The sequence below is a fragment of the Haliaeetus albicilla genome, chromosome 2 (genome assembly GCF_947461875.1).
Source record: "Haliaeetus albicilla chromosome 2, bHalAlb1.1, whole genome shotgun sequence".
Lineage (NCBI taxonomy): Eukaryota > Metazoa > Chordata > Aves > Accipitriformes > Accipitridae > Haliaeetus > Haliaeetus albicilla.
The window spans coordinates 11,806,355-11,829,461 of record NC_091484.1 but is presented as its reverse complement, the minus strand read 5'-3'; the positions used below and the strand labels follow the sequence as shown (position 1 = coordinate 11,829,461).

Below are 23,107 nucleotides of genomic sequence, written 5' to 3'. Positions count from 1 at the left end.
CTCCTTTGGCCATCACCCAATCACATATCCTACCTTTTTCTACCTCTTTTCTTTTACTGCTATACATTTTCTGCCATACTCATATTTTTATTTCCACACCTATATTTCCAGAGCAGAATGATTTGTACTGTTAATTCATACCTAAATCATTTCCATCTAATAAAGCCTAGCTAAAATCCACTGGTAATACTGATGTAATTAATCTGTAAGTTTCTATTGCTTACCTCCACTGGCATATGAATTGCCAGCTAACCTGCTAGATCCTTCTCACTAGTGAACTCTTCCTCATTTACCTTGATTAGAAGCATTTTCCACTGTTGTAATGAGACTGCACATTTTTGACTGAAATGGGGTGGGACCTGGCTTGGTCTGCTCTTGCCTTGCATGGGTTTCCTTACCTGCTGCCTTGCTGCCAGGAAAGACACTTATTCCAAGAGAATAAAATGAGGAGCTTGGCTCTCTACCAGTGGCTATGCCACCAAACCACCTTTCTGCAGTGGCTTGCTCCATCTTGTGCTGACCTGGAGTGTTATTTTTTGTCTTTTAATTGGCATCCATTGTCTCGCCTACCTCATTTTACAGGAAGTTGTAATGTTCTGGTTATTTGGAGCCTAGGGAAAGAAGCTGTCAGGATTAGCCAGAGATCACTAGTCACCATCATAACCCATCGTACTCATCCTCTCCTCTTCAGAACATGGACTCACTCTGGAGTCAGTCGTCACCTTTGTCTTGAGCCACATAGGGCCACTTGGCCACATGCAGACCTCCAGCATGCTTAAGCCCATGACCCTCACTACATCTGTTGTTCCACCCACTGGTCTCCATCGTGTCGTAAGTGCAATTCAGCTTTCCCTGCTTGTCTGCCAGCTCCCTTTCATTAGACCTTCCTCTGTGCCTACAAGCCTTTCTCAGCAGTCTGTTCTGCTTCCCCTGCATGCCCCTCCATGTGTGCCCCTTGCATCACCAGTCCTGCTTGCCAGCGCTCGGCTCCTGCCCTTTCTCCAGGTGAGTAGCTGTGCCTCATCTCCATCTGCCCTGTGTCACGAACTCCAAGTGCAGAAGTTACGACATGCTCTTCTCCTCAAACTGTTGGCTTTTGCCCCAAGCTATTGCCCACCTATTTTTTTGTTGGTTTGTTTTTCCAGATCAGGAGCCCTTCCTGCCCTTTTCCCCTGGGCCACTTTTTGTTGTGTCCAAGGCCCGTTACTGTGCCAGGACCAGGTTTTACCTGCAGGTGTTGGAGCTGCAGCTCCAGGGATACTTTGTGTATGTGCTGTTCCTGCCCAGCAGGTAGAGCAGCAGGATGGTGTCTCATCCACGTGCACATTCACCTGTTTTCCATGGGGGGGGGGAAGTCTGATAGCATTAAGATTTATAAAACTGTGCTTAAAAAAACTGTAAAATCATCAGCCAGAGCTTCACGTCACCTGTTGGTAGTGTAAACTTTTCTGCTCAGACTGTAGTAAAGCCCCAGGAAGTTGGATGAGTAGAAAGAAGGATTGATAAGACTTGTGCTTCACAAGCAAGTGTGCAAGTTGGAGGATTAACTGTGCTCCCCCCTCTTGTTCCTAAGGTGATAGTCTGGGGAAACTATGGACGCATGGAGCGCAAGCACTTCATGGGAGTCGCCAGGGTCCTCCTGGAAGAACTGGATTTGTCGACTTTAGCAATCGGCTGGTACAAGCTCTTCCCAACCTCCTCAATGGTAGATCCCACTACAGGCCCACTCCTGCGTCAGTCCTCCCAGCTTTCCCTGGAGAGCACAGTGGGACCCTGCTGTGACAGGTCTTAGAGAGTAAGGAAGGGGGAACTGCTTTTGTTTTTTAAACATGCTGTCAAGGTTTTGTTTGCTGGAACTCTGACCTCAAGCGCAATGCATGTTCAATCAGTTCTTGTGGAGCTGGAAGAGGAGGATAAACCAGTGACCTTAGACAGAAGACGAGGGGGAGGGCGCTGTGCCCTCTCCGTCCGAGGAGGAGGTGCCGTGGGGCATGAGTCCTAGTTGTCAAATTAGACATACACCTCTTGTTTCACTTCTCTCGCTGTCATTCTTGGACCCTTGTTTCAGATCAGTATTAACCCTGGAAAGTTGCAGCATTTGAAAGAATTTGGGGGGAGTAAGGAAGGTATTTTTCTTAACTGTGATTTCTAATACGGATTCTTTCACAAGAAAGTACCTGAAAAATTCAGAAGCCAATATCTGACCTAAAAAGAGTAGAAGCAGAAAGTTTAAGAGGAAGCATTAGGTTTTTTTTATAAGGTCTTTTCTTCTTGAAAGGAAGAAAAAGAAAGAAACCTGCAACTCTTTCTTTAGAATCAGTTCCCTATCACTGAGTCATGTTAACTGTAACACTGTCGTTGCTGTGTTTTCAAACTGTGCCAAATTACCAGCAAGTGTCTTTACTGCATTACTTGTCTAACACTGCTGATGAAGCATACTTGGTGGGAGAATAAGTAGCACCTACTTAGACCAGACAGTTTGAACAGAGTTCAAGTTTAGCAGGCTAATTAACTGCAATTTTGCTCAGAAAAAAAAACCAGTAGAAGAGGGAGCTGAACATCAGACTTGCAGCTTGAGATATGTTTTGTATTGTCAGATACAATGTTCTGCAATTTACTGACTCCCTTAATTGTTGCTGTGCATCCTTCAGTCATGGTGTCTTCTATCTCCTGCTTTTCTTCCATCTCCTTTGTACTGGTACATATCTGCTGGAGATGCTGCCCTTCCTGTTGTGCTATGGACTGACCTGAAACAGGACTGTTTTATTCTGCCACAGGAGAGGAGACTGAGGTTTCTGGGGTTGCAGAAGAAAGAAACCTCAGTTTGTCACCAGACAAGAAGGTGCTGGAGAGCATGTAACCTTCCTTGTGGAGAGGAAGGTGCTTTAGGCAGTCTCAGTAGTACACAAACATTGTCAAGTGTCCTGCAAGAGAAGGTGCAGTCCCCAAAGTACGGAGAGGTAGTGGGTGAGGAATCTGAAGACGCAGTGGTCGCAGCATGTATATTTTGTTAATTGAAGTGCAACACTAACTGTAACCGAGTCTTGTAGATTAAGCCAGTAAAGCACATTCTCTGACCTACTGAGCTACGGCAGCTGTTATCAGCAGAGTCATGTGCTGGAGTAAGTGCGCTAGATGCTTCAGACAATTAAAAACTTACTGTTGAAAATCACAGAGAATCTCCAGAGATTTTCTGTTGATAAACCTGTTTTGGCTAGGTTTTGTCTTAGTTCCTAATGAGGATTTGATGACTGCTGTCTCAGAATAAGCTTTTGGAGATGTTTCACTTTGTGATTTGAAAGCGAAGGTCCCATGTCACGTTTAGGAAGGAGCAGATTCTTGACCTGTCATAGAGGCATACTGAACATTTATTTCTGCATGTGGACCTCAGCTTTGTTAGAATAAAAGCATGAGTGTTGAGTGGGTGGTAAAGGCGGTTGCTTTTGGTCCTAGCTTGTCTATGGCATTTTAAATTATTTTGAGATAAATTACAGGATAGATGCAAAAATAATAGGCCTTACAATAATCTCTGTAAAAAATTATATAATATAAAGGAGAGGGAAGGAGGATAAGGGACATAGAATGAATAGTTTTTTGAGTCTTCAGTGGCAAAAGCCTCAACATTTCAGATAAATCTCTTAATTTCCTTGATCAAATACGTCTCTGGCCTCTCACTAATTATTTTTTCTAATTGTATTAGGCAATTTCTATATATTAGCTGAAGAAAGTTTGTTGCATGCTGGTCAAACTATGTTGTGGCGCGCTCTCTTAATTTTATTTTTTAAAAAAAGCACATTTACTGTAATTCAAGTCAGCATCTTTTCCTCTTGGTATGTAGTGAGTACTAGGCAATATTGTACAATATGTGTATGAACTAGAATAGATTAGGTAGATTTAGTGGTTTGTAGCACTGGATCTTTTAATAACTATGTCTTTAAAAAGGACCGTGGGGAGCTCCAGGTACATGCCAGACCTGGCAGCTGAGTAACAGGGCTTCTGTCTTAAGTTATGCTGAAAACTTTATATTGGTACTTAGTTTGGACATTATCTACCAGTAATAGCTAGTTAATCATGTTTTCCTGTGTCCAGTAAGATGAATGCAACATTTTTGCAGTCTTTAATGGGGAGTAGGAGACTATATATGCCAAAAGTTCTCCCCCCGGAAAACTTTGTTTAATGACTGTCTGTTGAAAAGCTCAGTTCCTGTATGCCTGACAAATGTGACGTGTCTCTATCCTATCCCTCCAAAAGCTCTGCAAGCTCAATGATGATCAGTTCAGTTACAACAGGACTACTTAACACTGAGGACTATCTTCCGTATGTTTTTAATCATGCTAAACGGTCACTGTCAGGGTAAAAAAAAAAAAGTTACAGTTTTACTTGTGTTATTTTTGTTAATGTCTCAGATTCTGAAATTTGGAGGCAGTTTTAATAGTCTGCTCCATCCTGTTTTCTTCTGCATTTTTTACGTGGTTGGTTGTAGTCCAGTGGTTCTCGCTTTTGTTTCTACTCACTTTCAAGTCCCATTTCTCCCCAGTATGCAAACATTGCAACACCCCTGCCTGGCTGCCATGCACAGCAAAGTCACGCAAACTGGCAAGTGCAGATGATCTTCCTTTGTAAAGCAGACTCACAGGAGCCCTTTTGAGAGCGCCCACGGGGTGCTGAGTGAGGCCAGGAGAGTTGCACAGTACCCTACAGGCTAAATTGTTGCTTCACTCATGCCTGTGATTCCTGCACTGACCATGGTGTATTATAGTTAAAAAAGAAGTCTTCTAGTTATCCATCAATTTAAAGACTCCCAGTATAGCATCCAAGGCAAGTCTCAGGCTTGGAATAGCTTATTTTTCTAAAGCCTAACCCTTTTTTTCCCCCAAATTTGACTTGCCAGTTTCTGTCTAAGGTGATGTGATATGACAGTTGGGATTACCAGTGTGGTTGTGTAAAAAGTAGCAGTTTGCTAGAGTGGCAAGCAGCTGAAAACTAAACTTTGGTCCTGTTTGCAAGTCCTGACTGAGTTTTTCCTGTGTCTGAGTCTAGCTGTTAGTTGTAGTCAGGGAGGGGGAGAGAGAGGAAGAGCAGGAGACTTAAAAAAAAAAAGGCATCATATTATTTGAGACTGAGGAGAGATAAATACCTGCCCAGCTCAGGGGTGATTCCCTGTTCCTTGTGCATGAAATACTACATTTTAATAGTAATGGAAGGATTGCTTGCCAAAAAAAAGAAAGGAGAGCCAGTCCCTAAATATTACCTGCATTACTATTACCATGGAAAACAAAGAAATCCTGATGCTGAGAGTATCCCTGAGAGCAGAATGATCTCTCCCCAGTGGGAATGCCCTGCACACAGGGAGAGCAGCCTCGCATGCGGCTTTGTCCTCTTTGTGGTCTGAGCAAAAAGCAGCCGTGACCATGGTTAGTCCTGGTTTGTTCAGGCAAAAAAATGTGGTATTTTCCCAGTCTCCTGGTGTTGCTTTCCCTTTGTCCCAACACAGCTGGGACGCCACAGAGCCAACGCAAGGTCCTCACTCTACAATTCAGTCCATGGGTCCTCATCCTGCAGCTGAAGCTGTGTAGGCGGGCTGGAGCATCCCTTTTGCACTTCACGCAGGCGTTTGTGTCCACAGGCAGGGTAAGGGCCAAATGACTTTATTGTTTAGCCAAGTACATCCCCACTTTCTTGGCCATGGACAAGGACATTGCAGAATTACTTGCTTTGAATGAAAATATATATTTATTGTTTCTAGCTACCGGATCCTTTATCAATGTACTGTGCTAAATTTGCAGGTCTTCTGGAGTATGAATATCACAGGTTCCTATAAAGGAGCTATTTTTAAGATGTTGAGGCAGTTAACAGAATCTCAACCTAAGCATGTTTAGTAATGTTTAGACAGCAAGACAACTTTTTTATGAAACTCATTTTAAGTTAGTTTATTACATGCTGTTGGTAATATTTTAAAACAGGAAAAATATTTTTCTTTAAAGACAAAATGATGTATGTTTTTTAACAGAGAACATAATTTAGTGTTTTCAAAAATGTTTAATGTTCTTGGTACAAAGTTTACTCATTCTTTTGATTTCTATGTTGCTTGTTATATTTTATCAACATTTTTCCAAAAGAAAAGAGGCATATGTAAATAAACACCAGAAAAGAGTCCTATAAGAAATTCTGTTCAAACTGGCCATAAAATTATTAGTAAATATTTGTTATCATTCATTAACTCTCAGCTGCTATTCAAGCCTTTGTTGAAAGAATTGATGTTGTATTTTCAAGATGAGAACTACTTAGCTAGTTTTGTCATAATCCTGTACTCTGTATAAAAATCTTTTTATAAAGAAAGTCTAATAGGCTAACAAGCAATAATATATTCCATTTGGTGTGCACAGATTGTGACTTGCAGGCTGTAGTACATATTGTTGATACAATTTATAATTGTCTTCAATCTCAATGACATCACTTTTGAAAAAGATCCGTATTAACTTTGATTGTAAAAAAGACTGGGCTGTTGCCTTGTGAGATATATTCATCCTATAGACTTCTCTGTGAGTATATGTGCCCATCAACATGAAATCTCCTAGGTGAATAATGAAACAGCTGTAGGTGACTTCATACTACAGAGGTAAAAAATAGTTTCAATATAAACTTCATGACTGTTTCAATCTCCCTGTTTTTCTTAGGCTATCTAGTATTTGTAACTCAATGAGAATGGTTCCCACTGCCACTGTAGCCCTGATAAAGCAAAAAAGCCTTTGCGCTCTGGGGCCACATGAGTTCTGCCTGACAGCTGCCTATTTTCCTTGAGATACCAGGGGCAAGCTAAAGGGAGGGTTTTTTTCAGAGCAGCAGATTGAGCTGTTCTTCTTTAAAGGCTTTATGGGTTATTTTGTCCATTTCATAGGTAGTATTTGTGAATTTTGTTAGAAAATTCCACCCAAGGCAGAGAGATTGCACCTTTGCAGAGGATCACGGGGGACTAACACATAAAACAGGAACAGGCTGTTTTGTGCCATTCTTCAGAAGTTGGCTAATGCTGGGCTCATCTAAAGATTTTTCCAAAGTGGCAGGATCAGGATATTGGATTTTAAGTCAGCTCTGTCATTGATGCAGTGCGTAAAATAAAATAGCTTCAAAACAGCATCCCAGTTCATTGCCTGTGGATTTCTTGCAGCATTTCCTATAGAAAAAATCTTCATTTTGTTCTCAAGATTGCCAGTCTGCTGGCCATGCAGGCAGCAGGTCACTGGCCCAGTGATACTGGGAGCCCTGAAGAATGATGAAATAATTCATGTTTCTTTTGTGAAATGCTTTGAGAAGGAAAAGAGTAAATGCAAAGTGCCGTCAGTAGAGAAGTCCAGGGCATACTGAGACCTGGAGCGAGCATCTAAAATGAAATTGCAGCTACCAAATTTGAGCCAAACATTTAGAAAAGAGGATGATCAGTGAAAGCCTTTTCGTGTTTACCCCAGTGCACACCTGCCAAGGTGTGTATGTTTATGGATGTCCATATGTGTGCATCTGTATGAATGTATACAGGCACACAGCGCACAGTAGCGCTTTGGAAAATGGCAGGTTCCCTTAGGGAGGCGAAATCCTCCAAAGGGGCTGGCTGGTTGTGCAAACAATGTCTCATTCTCTTGTATGAGCCCTTTGCCCACGCAAGAACCAGCAGTCAAGTCTGTGGGACACTCGTGAGAACTGGCATGGCAGAGCCCCAGAGCTTTGCTCCTGCTGCGCCCTGCATGTATCTGACAGTCTGCCTGGCTTTGCAGCGTGCATCTGTGAACGTGGTAGTTCCCCAGGGAGTTTGCAAGTGCTTAGGTATTCTCAAAATGTGGCTAACGAGTCTTAAACTCACACTGCCAGATTCCGCTCTGCTCAGTGACCAGCGTCCCAGTGATCAAGCAGCCGCGCATCCATCCCTAGCCCCAGCTGCTCACCCACGACAGCAGCATCAGACTCGTTCCTGGGGAACCTCAAGCTCTTCTCGTGGTGTAGACACCCTTCTGCCCTCCCTTCCCTGTGGTAGCTGCTCTCATCCTGGTGGAGGAGAGGAACCGGGGAGAGTTTCTTGTAGCATTTGGTTCTTTGCACTTTAGCAGCTGAAACTGAGAAGGAGCCAGCACCAGCCCTTTACAGAGCACCAGCAAACAGAGGCTACGACCTAACGATTTCCCTTCATGACTTTCCAGTAGCTAAAATGGCAACCAAAGCTATATTGTTAAACCCCGCTCTGCCACGTCAGTAGACAGCCTTTGCATTTACACTGCATGCTGGGCACCTTGTGGGCTTGAGCCCCCTATGCGTGGGAAGGAAAGGGCTTTGTCCTGCAGAGAGGCCATGTGGGCAAACGCAGCTCATGCGCAGCAGTGAGCTCTGCTCACTGAGTGGGCATTGAGGCAGAAGCAACCCGAGGAAAGAATTGAGGCACACCTGCTGAAGCCATGCCCACAAGCTTTCCAGGAGTTAGGATTTTGTAGTTGCTTGGGTGCCACGGATTGGGATAGCTGCCCACTGGCGCTCCAGATCCCCCTAAACACCAGCCTGGAACTTCAAATCCTGCAGCAGTTTTTTCTTTGGAGCTGTTGCTCCTTACCCAGTGTTGCTCACTGGTCTCTGCTTTTGGTGATTCCATCTCCTCGACCTGGAGCTGGTTTTGGCTTTGTTTGGAGCAAGGAAGAATGAGGTTTGGAGAGTGAATCCAAGGCACGTTCCCCCAGCCTCACTGTGCTGGGCTTGCCTTCCTCCTGCGAGCTGCAGGCTGCTCCCTGCGCCAGGTGGAAAGGGCATCCTGGGGATGCAGTGCCTCACCCGAGACCCCCTCACACAGCACTGCCATGGCCTGCCACCCACCTGGGATGCCAGTGTCCCACCCGCGTTCTGTGGCAGTCCTGAATTCAGACCACAGGGTCCTTCCTTTCCCGTCCTTGGTAGGAGCTGGGGGTCTTCTGCAGGGGCTCTGCAACACATGCAGGTGTGATGTGCCATACAGATGGCCAGAAGAAGGCAGGGACGGGGAAGGAGCTGCCTCTGTGCTGGCCAGGGAGAAGGGGAGCTCCCAGCAAGCTTTCCTCCAGGTTCCCTTTGCTTTCCCCTGCGCCCGTTGCTCCTTACATGGGTTCTCCCTTCCCTCTCAATACGAGGCCTTATTCCAACCCGAGGGGACTGAGGCTGCCCGCAGCATCTCTTTGCACTGAAGCACCCATCCCACGCTGCCTGCGGGGAGCCCCGGGGCGGTGCTTGCAGAGCTGGCCTCTGCTCGGGGATGGAGCTACCACCCCCAGCACATCCACGCTCTCACCCCCCCCGCGCCAGCGTGCCGGCGCTCTGCCTTGTACCCTCACTGCCCAGGGGCCTGGCCACGGTAGGGAAATCTGCTTTCATGGGGTTAAACCTTTTTACTTCATTAATTACTCCACGAAAACCGATGGCTTTGCAGGGGCGCTACATGGTTGCTTCCACTCCTCTTGCCTTTCCGTAGGAGTGGGGGCAGCTGATCTGCTCTTTTTTGCCTCTGTAACCCTCTCCAAAACTTTTTTGGAGGTTTTTAACATCATCCGGTGAGATGTAATCTCCGCGGAGCCAGAGGGAACACAGGCACTGGAGCCAGGCAGCCTGCTTGCCACTGTGGCGAGTTGCTTGCGAGGTGCATGGGCTGCCTTGGGTGGAAGGTGGGACGCTGTCCCGGCAGCGCCGGTGGGATGCCGGCTGCTCGTCTGTAGTCAGGAGAGGATTCTGCTATACTTTTTTCCTGTCTGTAGGTTTTATTCAGACAATATGTAATGATTGAGTGATTTACAATTCAGTGTTAAGCTAATGAAAATGTTGATAATGGTGATAATAAAACCTTTTTTTTTTCCTGTGGTGTGTTGGAGGTTTTTTGTGGAGTGTCTCTGCTGTCTCTGTTGCCACCATCATTATCTTCAACCTGAGATTTCAGCTGGTCCATCCCTTCTCCTTGTGCCTATAGGGAATGACAGCAGCTCAGGCTGGTGTATCCCAGCACTGTCCCAGGCTCCTTCCCAGTGCTCTCCCTGGAAGGGCCCTCTCTGAATCAACCCCAGCTTCAAACCTGCATTTCCCTGTGCCATTTCCAGATGTAATTTGGCCATGGGCATCTCCAGGCACAGAGCTAAGCTTTCTCCTAGCTTATACTCTGCTCACTACCCCAATCAAAAGCCTTCTGCTTCTGCTGTTTTCTTCCCAAGACTTTTCATGGTCAACACTGGCCATTCAAGGTTGATTTTGAAACCCTGGAGGTAAAGATGCTGCTGGCAGAAAAAAGTGCCCCGGCCCAGGCTGTTGGGAATACCAAGAGTCATTGTAGATGCAGGGTGAGCCTCGGGACTGTTGGGGAAAGAGACCCATGGGTGTTACTGGGTGTGCAGCTACTGCGGGGTCCTGGATGGCCTCAAGCTGCGAGCCCTCAGGTGGGGAGCGTTTGGGGGCTCTGGTGTGACCGCTGCTGCAGGGTTCTGCAGGAGGAGATGACAAGAACATGCAGCATTCCCCAGGGAGCTGCTGCAAGCCCTTTTCCCATGGGAATTACAAGGGATTGCGAAGTCCCAGTTCACTAAGAGTTTCTTAAAGGATTTTGTCATGCTTCCAAATCCCTCTGCAGGTCATCAGGGCAGGACCGAGGGGCAGGGCAGCTCCCCACCCAGCCACCCACGTACCCCAGCTACAGCCCCTGGGGGAGCAGTGGTGGAGGAAGGAGGAGGAGGAGGATTTCTCCAGCAGTGCGAGTGTCTGGTAGGTTGGGGCAGCCCAGCCCAGCATGGCACCTGGGGGTGAACAGCACCTCCCACCCTCAGACCATCACCAGCTTCCAAAAGCAGGATGGGGCTCAGACAGTCACTAGGCAACTAAGCTCCCCAGCAGCGCTGCCTAGCAGCTTGGACTGCACAAAAGCAGCAGTAAACCCAAGCAGGTGCCCTGCTTTCTGTGCCGTCAGCTCATTACCAGCTCCATCCTCCGCCGGAGACAGGCTCTGCAGATGCCACGCCGCCAGTCCCAGTGCCTCTGCCGGGCTTTGCCTTTGCATTGTTGCATAGCAGGCTCTGCGGCACGAGCACGGAGCGACCAAGCGCTGGCAGCACTGCACTGAATCCAGAGGGAGAGCACAAGGCTGGCTCAGCCTCCGGATTGTGGTTGCTCTCCCACTTCCAGCTCCAGAAGAGGTGCATTTCACTGGGGTGATGCCATGCGGGCTCTGACATGTGCAGGAATTGAAGAGCTGCTTCCTTCCACGAGGGTGGATGGAGGGTGAGAGGGGCCAGCTTCATCCTGGTCACTTGGAGGGTGACCCAGGTTCAAGACGGAAAGGGCAAGAGATGTCCATCTGCTGCACAGCTCTGATGACAAGGACACCACAGCACACCCAAGCCTCAGGCTGACAGCCTTGGTGAGGGTGGTGGGAGGTGGGACACGGCAACAAAGGGGCTGAGATGGTGGGATCAGCATGAAATGACACCACTAAGGAGCTGAGAAACCAATGAAAGCGTCATTTTTAAGCCTGTTTTACACGCTTACAGCTTGCTTTCTCCCCCCCTCCCCCTTTCTATTTAAACCAAGGCTCACACAGCTGGTCCAGATTTGGGGCCACTGGTGCAAAGTGATGCAGCTGCTGAGCACCAGGGACAGGGGGGAACAGCAGCCAGGGCATTTTGGTGGTGGGAAGCTCTCCATCCACCTGCCCTCCTGCCTGCTAGATGCCACACACCCTTGAAGGGCCCTGGGGAGTGTTCAGGCGAAGGTCTCGCAAACCAGACCCTCATGCCAGCCCACCAGCGCCTGCAACATCCTCTCTGCCTGCATGCCCCAAGCTGTGCAGCCCAGGGCTGTGCTCCTGGCTCCATCGCTGTCCCTTCCCTGCCTGCACATGGGATGAGGGGACAGACTGAGGCCAGGAAGGGACGAGCATCCTGCATGAGAGTCCTGCTGCCCAGGGGCAGGAAGGATGGACCTACTGTGGCCACGTTTCATGCCGAGAGTGGGTGTAAAGTTCTACCTCTGCCTCCAGTGGAGGCAGCTGTGCCAGAGAGCATCCCCCAAATAAAGGTACCAGGTGAGGAACCCCCCTCACCTACCCAAGCAGCACAGCAGCCCCACTGCAGACCTGCCCTGCCGGCCCTGGCAATTAGAGTGCCTGCTCATCCCTGTACTTGCCTGCTTGTGTCTTGAAGCCCAAATCCCTGCCATTTTAGAGACTGGAACAAGAAAGACCCAGTTGTAACAAGCCTCCAAAGATTTGGGGTGACATCAAAGCCCAAAGCTGCCTCCAGGAAAGCCCACGCACCAGGAAAAGGTTGGAAACGTGAAGGTCACTGGCCAGGGAGGGTGGAGGAGCCCAGGGCATCCCCATGCAGGGAGCAAAGACACCATCCCATGATGGGCAACGAGACCCAGATGCTTCCCAGCTCTGCCACAGCCACTCTTCCCTTCTCCTCCCTCTGATGCCCAAACATCCCAGCAAACATCCACAGGGATATCCCTGGGTATAATCATTACCCATACCCCCGTGGCAGGGGAGCCAGCCCTGGCATACCCCTGCAGCCGGGCAGGGCTGGGGTTCAGACACATCCCTCTTCTCCCCCTCGTGACAAATAACCAACCACCACCAGCTGGATTCACCTTTTATTAAACTGCCCAGAACAAAAAGAGGAGAGAGCAAAGCCTGCCCTGAGGCCTTCCCAACACTGGCACTCTACACGCCTTCCCCACCAGGAGAAGGGGATTTTCCTCCAGCAAAACCCCCTCAGAGGGTATTTTAGGTAGAACTAAGAGTGGAAATGTCCATTTATTGGGGGGAAAAAAGTGAAACAGAGCTGCTGCCACTGTCAGAGCCCAGTCCTGCTTTCTTGCAGACACGCAGGATGGATGCCAGCCGCATCAGGGGGCACCAGCTGGAAACAGCCTTCCAAGTGGGGCTGTGTGGGTACTGCATCCCGCATGGGGACACACACCGAGATGGGATCACCCTGTCTCTGATGACCCCATCAGCAAAGAGTGCAAACCATGGGCTCGTGGGGACTGGGAGGAGGCAAGGAACAGGCATTCTTGCTGGGCTGCCAGCTGGAGGAAAGGTGGTGAAGGAATTTTAGCTAATGATCTCATCAGGGCCAAACCCTTTGCAGGTGGCTCTATATGGTTCAGGGAGGCTTTCCCTGGGGCTGCGCCCTTAGCACAGTCCGGGCTTATCACAGAGGAGGGCTATGGCTGGGCTGGAGGAGTTCAGCTCACCCTGCAAATGGGACACAGCATCCCACCAGCCAGCTCAGTCTGGAGGACTTACCAGTAGCGAGGTAAGGTGTGCTGGTGGGTAAGGGGGTGAGTATATGGACCTCCAGCTTCCAAAAGTCAGCCACAAGCCTGAGCTTAGACCTGGAGGGCTGGTCATGGGAGATGCAGTACCATGAAGCTGTCCCCATGTGCTGAGTGGCAGGACTGCAGCCCGTCCCCTCCTGCCCACCTCTCCCTGCCCACCCACCAACTGCCAACCTGCTGCGTGGCACCGACTTACCTGCACCTGGGGTCAGGGGATGACTTAAAGTTCACCCACCCTGCAAGGCTCACTAACGTGGGCTTTGCTTTTGATATGATCTCAGCAAGTGCAATCCAGCCCATGTAGCGAGAGGCATGTGCTGGCAGCGGCCACAGCCAAGGTTAGGCAGCATGGGAGGGCAGCGATGCCTCCGTTTGGGGAGCAGGGAGGTGGGAAAGCAAACCTACAGCTTGCTGGACCCAAATGCTTGAACCTACTTGGGAGGAAAAAGCAAAGAAAAACTAACAATGTCATTCAGGGCCTGCAAAAAGGAATGATTATTTCTCAACAGGGCTTAAAGGCTCCTGCTGTATCCTGCGTGGGGCTGGCTGCCAGCTGAAAGGGGAGAGGAACAGAAGAAATGAGAGCAATAAGAAGGACCTGACATCTCTGTTCTTAATTTATCATTGTAGTAAGACTTGAGCACCGAGTACAGCTCGGCACGCGCTCCTAGATGGATTTCCTCCGCAGCCGGGGGTGTTGCCGGCAGCGAGGGCTGTTGGATGATAAAGTGCTCCCTGGGGAAGAGCCGGTCTGACCCCGCGTGCTCAGGGAGACCTCGTCGATTTTGTAGGAAATGGAGTTGTAATACACGGGGTTGGTGTGGCAGCTTAGGGTCTCGGGGTGGGAGGGCACTGGGCTGCCGCACAGCTGAGGTCTGTAGCACAAGCACGTGCAGAAGGAGGGGACTGCGGCTGCCGAGTTGGCTGACTGGCGCCGCTGCCTCTCCGCATCCTCCTGGATCAGCGGGATGAGGTTCATCTGGCTCGTCCTGTCCTCCACGGGGAGAAAAATGGCATTGCTGCTCCGGCTGTCCTCTTTCGGCTTGAGGTGGATGTTGTTCCGGGCTCTCCTCAGCGAGGCTCGCTCTTCAGCATCCCGCCGCTCGTCCTCAGAGTTCATCGTCAGGAACCGCAGCACCACCAGGTTGAGGAAGGCGCCGATGACGGTCAGGCCCACCAGGATGTACATGAAGCTGAAAGCCACATATGGGGGCTTCTTTTGCAAAGCCTCGTTCTTCTGCAGAGCAACAAAGTCTCCAAAGCCAATAGTGGTCAAAGTTATGAAGCAGTAGTAATAGGCATGAAAGAAAGTCCAGCCCTCGAAATAAGAGAAGGCTGCTGCGCCGATGCACAGGGTCCCCATGCAGGACAGAAAGCCGACTAGGACCATGTTCTCCATGGAGACATTGGTTGTCCTCATGCCCAGACACTTCTTGATTTTCTTGAGCAGTAGCCGCACAACGGTGTTCATGCGCTCCCCCAGGCTCTGGAACATGACCAGCGTCAGGGGGATGCCCAGGATGGCGTAGAACATGCAGAAAACTTTGCCAGCATCCGTGCCCGGGGCAGCGTGCCCGTAGCCTGCGAAGGAAAGAGGAAAAGCAGGTGTCAAGCCCTCACTGGGGTTTCCAGCAAGGCTGCCCTCGGACCAAGAGGAGCAGTAGGAGAATGGGGGGAAAATGGAAAATTAATTAGTAACAGATCTGCAGGCAATGCTAACAGGGCCGTGGGATACCACATCCTTTGGGATGATGGCACGTCGCAGTATCAAGTGGGCAGAACCTCCTTTGGCCTCTAGAGAGAGAAGGTACGTTCCTGATAGCCCCTGAGCTATGGTCATGGAGGCCAAGAGGAGCCCTAGAGCTGGACTGGGGTCTACAAGCCTTTTGCAGCTCACGAGCAATTTAGAGGCAATGATGCCATGCCAGCGCCGGGTCTGCAGGGTAACCTGAATCCCCACAGCGAGGGAGGACGGAGGCTCCGCAGGACGCTGAGACCAACAGCGCCAGGTCACCCCGTGGGAAGGTACGCACCCAGCCAGTCCCGTCCACAACTGCCCTCGCAGGGCCACCGTCACCTCCCGCTGGCACCCGCTCCTGCCCCTCCTGTCCCCTGAGCCCTCCAGCGTCACGTGCATCTTTGACTCTCGGCTATACGATCATTTGCTGCGTGGCCTGTCGGATAGGAGCTATAGGGTCCCCACGCTATAGGGTCAGTCCCTGCAGAGGCAGCTAAGCCTGGGAGGGCTTCTGCAGAGCAGCTTCAGGTTTACTCCAGTGTCACTAAGACTCAGACCTAAAGCACTGCTGGATCATTGGGGAGGAGGAGTTGTGCTGTTTTAAATGCAGGGAAGTATTTATGCCACTGCAGCCCTGTCAGCCCTTGTCCCAGGGACAAGGAGCTCAAGGAGGACAAGGTTCTCCTTGAGCACCTTCTGAGATTTAATTTCCCCACCTTGCTCCAAGTTTCAGAGCTGTGACTCAAGGATGCACACAATTATATCATGAGTCGTAATGAGGTATTCACCGCAATCTTCCGGACTTCAGTGATTCTGCACCCATCTCAATTATATAAGCTTAACAGATATCGGTGGCCCCTGACCTCAGCGGATGAGTAACTAACTCAGTGCAAGGGAGTGACGCGGCATGGGGAGTAACAGCATCCAAAGGCATCCAAGCCTTTCTCTTGAGTTTCTATGAGAAACTGCCAGGACTGGAAACTTCCTTTCTGAAGGCACCTGCAGAACAGCCCCAGCGCCTTCCCGCACTGCTGTGTGGCCTTTTGCAAACAGCTATCTATATTTTCACTTTTTCCAGGTAACCACACGGCTTTTGCATGAAGATATGGGGGAACCCCCCCCCCCCCTTTTTATTTCTCAGTCTTGTTCAAAGCTGTGACTTGGCTTCACCTCTGTCTGTGCTGCCAGTGGATTTCCAGGACGCTTAGGGAAGCTGTTAGCACACAGTGATGGGAAGACCAGAGGATGACAACCATGTTGTCCCCGGCTCCTGAGCACACCTCCCACTCCAGGAAACTCCTGCAATGGGACAGGGCTGGGAGGCTGAGGACAGCGTTATCCTTGACCGTGCCGTGCTCCAAACTGCAAGCAGGCAGGAAGGGACCAGCTTCTAATTGCTCTGTCTGTTCATAAACCCATGCAACCAAAAATGATAAACTTAATGCCTGCATGCCACATTTCACAGAATACAGAGCAGACATGAGACTGCAGTGGCAAAAAAAACCCCACTCAGATCCAAGCTTAATAACCGAGTGTAATTATCAGGTCCTAGGCTACAAGATAATGACAATGACAGCAACGAGGAGGTAAATATAATGATCCAGAAGAGCAGCAAGTGGAAAAACAGTTGTTGTACCCTGAGAGACTGCTGAAAGAGCATTTGACTGATGCTTTCAAAATGACAAAGGGAATTAGAAAGAGTAAACACAGCTACATTAACATTAAAACTGAGATTTGGAGCACAGCCCAATATAAAGAGATCTGACATGCCAGCGTTTTAGAAATATGGCACCTGGGCTGAAATTATTTATCGCACGGGGTGTGTGGTAAGTGTAGCAATTGTTTGTCACAGTCAACAGAAAAATAATGTAAATGAAGCTATAACCTGTCACGAGATGATGGAGATTTTCACTGAAGCCATTCATCCTGCCCTCCTGCTGGGGCCTGACACTAACCGTGCCCTGAACCCATCGCTGTTTGCTGGCCACGTGCGTTGCCAGCTGCACAAACCCCACACCACATCTCGAGGGGGCACACGGAGCCCCCCCGGGCAGGGCTGCCGGGTACCTGCCCCTCCGCCACCTCTTGTCCCCCGGTAACGCAGCGCGGTTGATCCCACGAGCCCTTGTCCTGTGGGATGATGCTTTCGGCTACCAGATGTATTTCACCCATCCCAAGCCCCTTGGTACAGCTGAGCCCCGTCCTACAGAGAAGGAAGCGGCTGCTGGATGTGGAAGGGCAGGATTTGGCCTTGGGGTTCCTGCCTCCAAAACACATCTGCTGAGTGAAATCCCAGCATGAGCACAGGATCCCATGCCTGTCTACCCCCCGGGATGCTCAGGGTGCACGGATTAATAAAAGTGGATTAATTAAACAATGCTCAACTCCCATGTGGCTAATCTCACCTAGAATTAAGGCAATCCTCGTTCAGTTTAGCTTCATTCTCTTGCAAAATCGAAGTGGGCAAACCAAGCCATCGGGCTCTAGTAGGGGTAAGTGTGTCTACACGGGGGTTTAATGCGATTCAGTCACTCTCCTCAGAGCTAACTGACACCCATCTCTCTGCAGGTTCCCGTGCAGGCAGAGCGAGGTTCAGTGTCTGGCGGCTCTCTGGGCTCCCCGAAGCAGGTCTCGTACCGCCCAACATCCCGAGTTTTGAGCTGCAAAGGAGCCAACAGTTCTCGCCCAGCTCTTCAGCCTGGCTCGCTGGCCACGACGCTGCGCAGGGGACGGACGCGGCTCCCACCTCTGCCCCCCGACACCCCCGCCAGCTTCTGCAGCCGCCTGCCCCAAAGGCGCCTGCGGAAGCTCCGCGTGCTGCCGCCTCCCTGGGACGACGAGCCCCTCACGCTTCGTGGCCCCCAGCCATAGCGGCACCCCCGGCGTCCCCCAGAACCGGCTGGCCCCCCGCCCTGCCCGTGGCTTACCTCTCCCACCGTGGGGCGCCGGGGATCCCACAGCGTCAGCTCGGGGGGTGGCCCGAAGGGATGTCCCGGTCTCGCAGGGGTGAGACCTGCCTCCCCTATGCAGGCAACCCCCACCCCCCAGCCCGGGGCTGTCCTGGGGCACCCAGAGGTGGCGGAGGCGTGGGGGTGGAGGGATCCGGGGGTGCGGGGACGTGGAGAGGGGCCGGGAGAGGGGGCCGGAGGGGCGCGGGGGGCCGGCACTCACCGATGGTGGTGATGACCGTGATGGCGAAGTAGAAGGAACCGGCGAACTTCCACTGCCGCCCGGCGCGGTGCGGCTCGGCCTGCAGCACCAGCCGCTCCAGCTCCCGGTAGTCTTCGGCGGAGAAGCGGTACTTCCTCCGCAGCTCCCCCCGCTTCTGCTCCAGCAGCCGCTTGCGGCCGCTCTCCGCCTCCGACTCCAGCGCATCGAAGACGGCGGCGCCCACCAGCAGGTACGAGAAGATGCAGAGGATGAGCGCGGCCGTGCGCAGGTTCTGCCGCTTCATGGCGAGGGGCGGCCGCCGCGCCTCAGCCCGGGCTCCGCATGGCCCCGCGCCCGCCGCCCCCCGCCGCCCCCGCCGCGCAGCCCCCCCCCGCGCCCCGCCCGCTCCGCGCCCCGCAACCCCGCCCGCTCCGCTCCGCCCCCCGCCCGCTCCGCGCCCCGGCCACCGCCGCCGGCTCCCCCCCGCCCCGAGCCCGGCTCCCGCGCCCCCCGCGCCCGTCCCGCCCGGCAGCGGCGGGCCCGAGCCGGCCGCCCCCGGGCTGCGGGGGAGCCCGAGCGAGGCCGCGCTCCATCCCACGCCGGCGGCGCTAACAGCGGTCCCCCCCCTTCGCCAGGGCCGCACCTGGCTGCCCGCTCCCGGGCCGGAGGGGTTCCCCGGGCCGGCAGCATCGCTGCCCGCCCGGCCTGAGAGCAGCGACCTTAGGGCTGCGCGGACCGCGGCCCCCCCACCTCCCCCGGTGCCGCCCCCCCGGCCGCCCCCGCTGCTCCGTCCGGCTCTGGGCAGGGAGGTGCCGCTTCCCACCCTCAGCGGCGAGGGGCGCGTTATCTGCGTTCTCTCTTGCTTTTTCCAGCCGGCCGCCAGAGCGGATGGGCCGGCCTGCTGTGTCCGGTGCGGTTGTACGAGAGCAGAAAGGGACAAAATAACCAGGTTCGGGGTTTCTGCTGCTTTCTCCGGCGTGTTCGCCAGATGCCGCAGGCACCGGGGGGACGCGGGGCCCAGCAGCCCTGTGCTGGCGTGGGGGGCAGCGAGCGGAGCCTCCCCGCGCTGATGTGCCGCGGGCAGCCCGGGTCAGCTCTGAGGTGCGGGGAAATCAGCCGCGGTAGGAGGCAGAGCCCACAAAGAGAAGACCCTGTTTCTCATTACTGGTTTCCCGAGCTTTTATGTAACCCTTATGTTTCACTTTTAAAAATAGAAAGACACTTTCCCTGCGTTGTGTGTTGCAGGAGATAGTCTCTCCTTCAAGAAAGAAACTCTCCTTCCTTCGACTGGGAATAAAGCAAACAAGGAAAACAAACCAATGAGCAGGCATACATCCCTCTTCATCCACCTCACTTCTCTCTCTGGAGAGGACAAGATGCTTAGGGCTTTAATTGCAGCAAGGGAGGTTTGAATTGGACGTAAGAAAAACTTTTTAACCATGAAGACAGTGAAACACCGGAACAGATTGCTTGGGGAGATTGTGGCAGTCCCGTCACTGGAGGAGTTTAAAATTAAGATAAGCAGATGTATGGATGTCTGCTGAAAGTGCTCTGGGTACCGCTGATGCTCTCCTGGAGCAGGGGATGACTCGATGCCCTCCTGGAGCCCCTTCCAGCCCTGTCCTCTGCGTTTCCATGGCCAGCACGAGGAACACGGTGCCCTTTCCCACTGTAATTGTGAACTCTTTTTCACCCTGGACACTTGCCACTTCCCTCCTCCTTGCCGAGCCTCTGTGCCAGCACCGTTAGCACAAGTTGTTATTGAAGAAAAAATACAGGCTCCAGCATTCATCACCAGCAGCACAACCTGTTGGTGGATTGCTGTTCGACATCGTAGCACTTGCAGCCTCCTAAATCTCACAGCAAAGCCTCTGCTGGAGGAATGTATCTGGGTTATGTTCTCTGTGGTGTCATTTGCGGCCCTGGGATGCTGTCAAACCTCTAGACCCAGAGCAATGTGGGGGCTGCCTGCTAGAGAAGATAAGCTTCACCTGCTGCCATCCAGCTGCTGGTAATTTTTTCCACTGGGCAGCAATGACATTCCACCTTGAAGACAGGACACAGTGCTGCCAATTGAGCTCCTGTTGGTTCCATTACAAAGGAAGGGGATCTTACAGTGATCACATCACCATGTGTCTGTTACACATCTTTTAGGTGGGGTTTGGGGCCTCCAGTGCCTTGCAGATTAAATTCTGGACTCCCCAGCTAATATCCAGAGCATTAAGCTGATGCTGTAGCATGTTATCCAAAGCCAGCTGCTCTGTGCAGACGTTGGGCTAACATGCCAGTGCAGGTTCAAGCATGCAAAACCCTGGGAGATGCTCTCCAGCCATGGGTAGAGATAGGCACAAGCTACTTGCATAGTTTCCTTTAGCAGCAGCATTGATCTTAGATGGTCGTGGACTAATAAATCCTCCACAGTTTGTTTCCAAACGTGTCTGCGATGACAGCCAGCAGTGCTTGGGCAGAGATGGTAGAGCACGACTGTCTCAAAGTGCTACCTACGTCGGGAGGGGGTCTGTGGATGGGATCTTTGGATTTGCTTTGACCTCATTCAGGTCACAGGCTCCTGTGGAATAAATGCTGCACCAAAGGAACGAGGCTAGCAGGATCCACCTCCTAGTAAGAAACCCCCTAGTAACAAATCCAGCGGTGATGAAACCAGGACTGTGCAGCAGTAATGCACACAGCCCTGTGTTCTGAATCGGGTCGTAGGCTTCATAATTAAGATGGTGCTGAAATCAGCCTGCTCTGTGGTCTTACTGCTCACGCGTTTCTTTTTCCTGCATGCAGTGAGCACAGGGGCATGAGCGAGACTGAACTGTGTCACATCGCTGTTGTGCAGGGCAGTCCCTCCTGAGGAGGAGGAAAGTTTCACGCTTTCCCACTGGGAAGCTCCCTCAGTTCAACCTTTGTCTTTCCCCCGACTTCGCTGTGCTTGAGAAAGGTCAGGCTGGAGCCGCAGGATCAGGCCAGGCAAGATAATGTACTTTATCATTGATTTCCAGTGAGAAGTTGCGTTATGAGATTAAATGTCTCATTTTTATTGCATGGGGAGGCAGAGAAAGCAAGAGGTCTGAAAATAAAATAGCAGTCGAAGTGATGTGTTTCTGCTGGAAGGTGCTTGTGACCGGGAACGGACATACTTTGTTTGTTCAGTCCTTTGGAGGTGAACTTTGAGAAGCCACTTCCTTCTGAGGTTGGTAAACAAAGTCAAACCTCATCTGTGTTTAAACCAGTGACTAATTAATGTGTTTAATTGGCCTGCATCTACTAATTCCAGGCTGGCAGGGAATTTATTAAAAAGCTTTTCTAATTTTAATGGATTGACATAAGCAAAGCTGCTTAACCATCTCAGATGAAAGATGCTAAACAGGGACCCGCAGTGTGGGTCTGTTTGAGTCGGTCCCATTGCCTGACGTACGTGGGGAGAGGTGGGAGCATCCCACCAGCTTTGCTCAAGCTGCTTTGGGCATTGATGCTGCCTTGGTCTGTGCAGACAGCTCCTGGTCCCCAAGCAAAGGGGTCAACATTAGCAGGACGTACGGCAGTGGCTGCCGTCGCACCTCGGGCTGCGCTGCCCACCTACCCACGGGCGGCAGCCAGGGCTGAGGACGGGCTCTGGCAGGCGTCAGCCCCCTCCCCGGGTTTCGACCACGAGGTGCTCCAGCTCTCCGGGCACTTGGGGACAATCCTGGCGTGCTCTGCTTCTTTTGGTTATTTTAAACACCAAATAGATGTTTTCTTTTGCCTTAGTAAAAGCATCAGCTATTCTGGCTTTAATGCCATTTAATACCAAGATTATAGCCTCACAATGCGATGGGATATTTTTAAAGCAACGGATTAGTTAATTTCTGAAAAGGGTTAGATACTGAGATATGAATAACAACCAGCTGCAGCTGCCCAGATGAGAGTGGGACTCCAAGCACTGCTTGGCTGTCCCAGGCCAGGCGGCACCGTGAGCCGGGCACAGGGAGCAATCCCTCCTCTCCGCGCAAGGGGCCACAGCGATGCCCTCTTCTGCACGCACAGGGTCCCTGACTGGATCCAGGCTGGACATAGCAGCGTTTGCTTCTCCCCCATGATTCCGTAAACCTTCCTGTAAAATATCCTCTGTCCTACGGGCCACGCTCAGGGTTACTGCAGGCTCAGAAGCCTCACTGCTTTCTCTCAGCTCTAGGATTTCCCTGCTGCCTCCCTCCCTTGACTCTTGTAGCTCGGACGGCTGCAGGCGCTTTGCTCTGTGTTGTAATCTGGAAGCTCAGCAAGAGAATTAATGAAGCGTTGGATATAAGATGGCTGCAAATGCAGATTGCCTCCGTGTGGCCACCATGGACGTGGCTTGCAGGTTTCGAACCCCAGGGCAGGTGGACACAGCTCCACCCACGTATGACTGTCTTCAACCACCTTGCCTAGTACTAGCCATGCTAAACCTCGGCCGTGCCTCCACAGCCCATTAGTGAGCTTTCCCCCATTACCCTTCCTACCCAAAACGGGTCCTGCACAGCCCTGTCCTCCCCAGCCCTGCTCCCCCCGGCAGGCTGATCTGCTGGTGGTTGTACACGAAGCATACCTGGGCTGGAAATGCTGACAGTGCTCTTGACAGTTTATGGTCACAAACTCTATTTTCAGCCTAATAAGTTTTTTATACGCTTGGAAAGCTGTCAGTTGAACATCAGCCAGGCACAAAGTACCTGCCATAAAGTGCCTGGACCGCAACCAAATGGGAAAGGTGCTGCTCTGCTTTAGCAAGTTCTTGATCTCAGCCGCTTTAGTTGGTTCATTTCTTTGGTTTGAGGACCTTGGCTTTAATAATAAAATAATAAGATAAAATAATAATGCTCCTGCTTAATAATTTGTGGAAATATTTGCTGAGAACCGGTTAAATCAGAACTG

General features: G+C 51.4%; 2 protein-coding genes across 2 annotated transcripts in view; one reads left to right on the top strand and one right to left on the bottom strand.

The window, feature by feature from the left end:
- RIMS4 (regulating synaptic membrane exocytosis 4) overlaps positions 1–9,858 on the top strand; it is a 62,541-nt gene extending 52,683 nt beyond the window's left edge. The window contains exon 6 of the mRNA XM_069806521.1: positions 1,574–9,858. Coding sequence (XP_069662622.1) covers positions 1,574–1,792 — 219 coding nt within the window. The 3' untranslated portion in view covers positions 1,793–9,858. The remainder of the gene's footprint in view (positions 1–1,573) is intronic.
- A 2,762-nt stretch (positions 9,859–12,620) lies between these two features.
- KCNK15 (potassium two pore domain channel subfamily K member 15) lies at positions 12,621–18,586 on the bottom strand. The gene is made up of 2 exons (XM_069806512.1): positions 18,233–18,586; positions 12,621–14,904 (listed from the first exon to the last, which is right to left on the bottom strand). The coding sequence occupies exons 1-2, from the start codon at positions 18,513–18,515 to the stop codon at positions 13,991–13,993; spliced, it is 1,197 nt and encodes a 398-aa protein (XP_069662613.1). The 5' UTR covers positions 18,516–18,586; the 3' UTR covers positions 12,621–13,990.
- Between the last annotated feature and the right edge of the window lie 4,521 nt (positions 18,587–23,107).

Excerpts from the sequence above, each read along its gene's own strand:
- KCNK15 (XM_069806512.1), bottom strand. The coding sequence starts at position 18,515 with ATGAAGCGGCAGAACCTGCGCACGGCCGCGCTCATCCTCTGCATCTTC. Across the intron at positions 14,905-18,232 it reads CACGGTCATCACCACCATCG|GCTACGGGCACGCTGCCCCG; the intron begins GTGAGTGCCGGC and ends TTTCCTTCGCAG.